This window comes from Cynara cardunculus (genome assembly GCF_001531365.2).
Source record: "Cynara cardunculus var. scolymus isolate 2C chromosome LG 15, CcrdV1, whole genome shotgun sequence".
Classification (NCBI taxonomy): Eukaryota; Viridiplantae; Streptophyta; class Magnoliopsida; order Asterales; family Asteraceae; genus Cynara; species Cynara cardunculus.
Window position 1 is genome coordinate 7406705 of NC_037542.1, and position 3084 is coordinate 7409788.

A 3084-nucleotide genomic window follows, 5' to 3' on the forward strand; every position below is an offset into this window, starting at 1 on the left:
AAGCAGGTTTAATGATGACGTTGACGAGTCTTATGTTGGTATACAAGCTTACAACAAGTAGTGAGTTGGTAGCCTATACCATGTTACAACGATAGTGATATTGATAAAAAAAATGGTCATTACGTAACAAAAAGTAAGAACATGTTGACGTAAAGCGTAGACTGTTATAGCAGTAGTTGACTTGATACTGACGTCGATGCATATAACAGTTTATATCATATTCAACCTGTTACTTATTTTGTCATATAGTTGCATACGCACAATCTTCACCTTCCTAAAGAACAAAAGATTCTAAAGAACGTATCTCGTCCAGTGATCGTGAGATTTAAAGCAATTTACTTGTCATTTACAGGGCTTTAATTAGGATCGTATTTGTCAATCAAGAAATTATCGATCAAATAAACACAATCACTTATAAGATCAAGGGCACAAATGTAAATTTCATGTTTCCTTCTTTCGTTGTCCTGTTTTCTTTTTCCTTCCCCACGAATCTCTTCCTGATTTGCTCTCTCTCTCTCTCTCCTCCCCTTCTCTCTCTCTCTCTCTCTCCCTCTCTCCCCCCAAATATCCTTTCATCCATTGTTTCCGGCGATTGCTTGTCTCACTATTTCCGATTAAACCCATTTGTTCCCTCTTATCAATCTCATCGCTCCTGAAGAAATAATTTGATTACCGTAAGAAGATGCGGATTGTAATCAAGTTTCCCAATCTCGGGTTCTTCGAATCAGATCATGAAGTGTTTCAATTTGATTTTACTAAGTTAGCAGTCTAACAGATTCAATCTTAATTTCTATTTTGTGTGCGGTATGGGCGAAAGAACAAACAATGGGATGGAAAATTTATCTATACAGACAAAGAGCATGTTTCCAAGAGATTTGTTACAGAGATTTACAGTTGGTACTTCCGGTGCCGGAGCTCCGAGAAGATCCGATCCAGAAGAAGATCTGGGTTCGGTTTCCGGCGAGGAGGTGGAGTTGAATCTGGGGTTGTCGTTAGGGGGACGATTTGGTGTTGACAAGAGTAATACTAAGTTGATGAGGTCATCTTCAATTGCTACGATTTTGCCTGTGGTGCGAGACGACGACGTTTTGGGTGGTGGTCACGGCAATCCGGTTCCGGGTCGGTCTTATGCCGGCCTTATCAGGACGTCATCCTTGCCGGTGGAGACGGAGGAGGAATGGAGAAAGAGAAAGGAGCTTCAGAGCTTGAGGAGGCTAGCCGCCAAGCGACGCCGGTCGGAGAAGCAAAGAAATTTGACCAAGGGGGAGAGAGATGAGTACGTGGCAGCCATGAGCCGCGTGGGATCCTCTGCTGGACCGCCGTTCCGGTCGACTAAATGGGCATCAGGTGGTGCAACCGATGCTTATTCCGGTGGCGGTGCAACCAGAGGTGGCGGTGGCGGGTTGTCGTCGCAGACGTCGATGGAGTCGCAAGGGAGTATGTCAGAGTTTGAGAGTAGGCACCGGCAAGGTAACGATAATAAAATGTGCATTGCTTTATTGTACTTTATGCATTGTTATTTGTACTTTTTCATATATAAAAACGTGCTTTTTTGTTAAGGTGGTGAAGTTGATTTATATTTCCTCTTTGATGCCCTAATTGTTGGTTGGTAAAACTCTTTTTCCCATCCTTAAAATGATCAAATCCGATCCTAAATGCTCTCATCACATGTACATTATGCATTAGAAGTTGTACATTGGTCTGAATTACACCATTTCATCTTTGAGAAAAGGTTGAACATAAATAGTCCTTAAACTTTACTTAAATAACAATTCAGTCCTTTGATTTTTTCATTCTGAATTCGCAGTCCTTCAACTTTACTTGAATGACAATTCAGTCCCTCTGTCAATGCCATAAAAAAGAAGATCATCTTTTGACGGTTCTTGACGAGGAGAGTTCGTAACAACTAATACCGAGTTAAAAGATGACGAGTGTCGTTTAAGAACATATTAACAAATGTGGGATTTTCGTTGTTATAATTTATTATCTGATATGCTTAATTCAGGATCAAGTGGTAATGGCGGTGAAACAAGCTCGCTACAAGAACGAAAGAGCCATGATGCAACCGGTTCTAACCCACCGGAGGGGGAGGCTCCGGCCAAGAAACAAGGGAAAGAGATCGGGTCGTGTTCAATAGAGGAGATGCCGTGCGTTTTCACCCAAGGAGACGGTCCAAACGGGAGGGTAATCGAAGGAATTTTGTACAAGTATGGAAGAGGGGAACAAGTGAAGATAATGTGCGTTTGTCATGGGAGCTTTTTGTCGCCGGCGGAGTTTGTGAAGCATGCGGGCGGAACCGATGTCGATCATCCATTGAAACATATTGTAGTGAAACCCAGTTCATCGTTTTCTTGATGATGAAGATGGGGGTGTTGATTGTTTAATGGATGTGTTTAGATGTTTGTATAGTATTAATTGTTATCGATTTTGAGCTTGGATAAATGATCCTTGGATAAAAAGCATATAACATCTGTATGGGGATTGTAGTTTATATATTAATGGAATTATAAGGATTAGCAATTCGTTTAGAGAAATGGCTTAACGGATTTCTCTCTCTCTCTCTATATATATAGATAGATATACGTATATATAGAGAGTCAGGTTCATATATACAAAAAACAGTAAGCATATAAGAAATCACGAAATATTTGAATCACACATGATTTTATACTAAAATCATGTTTAAATTATATATATATATATATATATCATTTATAGGTGGAGGTTCAAACGAAAACACCTTCATTTTACGAGAACACAATAACACCCTTATCACATGTGATAAATACGCGTGAGGGGATCCTGTGATGTGCGGACGATGTGTTCTACGACTTAGGCCGCGCCAAATGTTGTCTGCGTCTATGATTTAGCATCACATGTGATGGTCTTGCTTATCACATGTGATAATACTTGCGAGTGGACTTAGTGGTGTAAGTGCGACTTGGCCCGTAACCAAGATTGCATCGAAAATCGCCTGGATCTCTGATTTAATATTACATGTGTATCATATGTGATGGAATAATAGTATCACATGTGATTGTCTATAGTAAAAGGGTATTCTCGCATTCTCGTAAAATGAGGTGT

General features: G+C 40.3%; 1 protein-coding gene across 1 annotated transcript; it reads left to right on the forward strand.

Moving 5' to 3' along the window:
- The first annotated feature begins 550 nt into the window (after positions 1-550).
- Positions 551-2522, forward strand: LOC112528252 (ninja-family protein AFP3-like). Its single transcript, XM_025139240.1, has 2 exons — positions 551-1470; positions 2006-2522. Exons 1-2 carry the CDS (start codon positions 807-809, stop codon positions 2353-2355), a joined length of 1014 nt encoding a protein of 337 aa, XP_024995008.1. The 5' UTR covers positions 551-806; the 3' UTR covers positions 2356-2522.
- Positions 2523-3084: the final 562 nt, after the last annotated feature.

Coding starts and splice junctions, on each gene's coding strand:
- LOC112528252 (XM_025139240.1), top strand. CDS start 807: ATGGGCGAAAGAACAAACAATGGGATGGAAAATTTATCTATACAGACA. Junction 1,471..2,005: donor TGAGAGTAGGCACCGGCAAG/GTAACGATAATA, acceptor TGCTTAATTCAG/GATCAAGTGGTAATGGCGGT.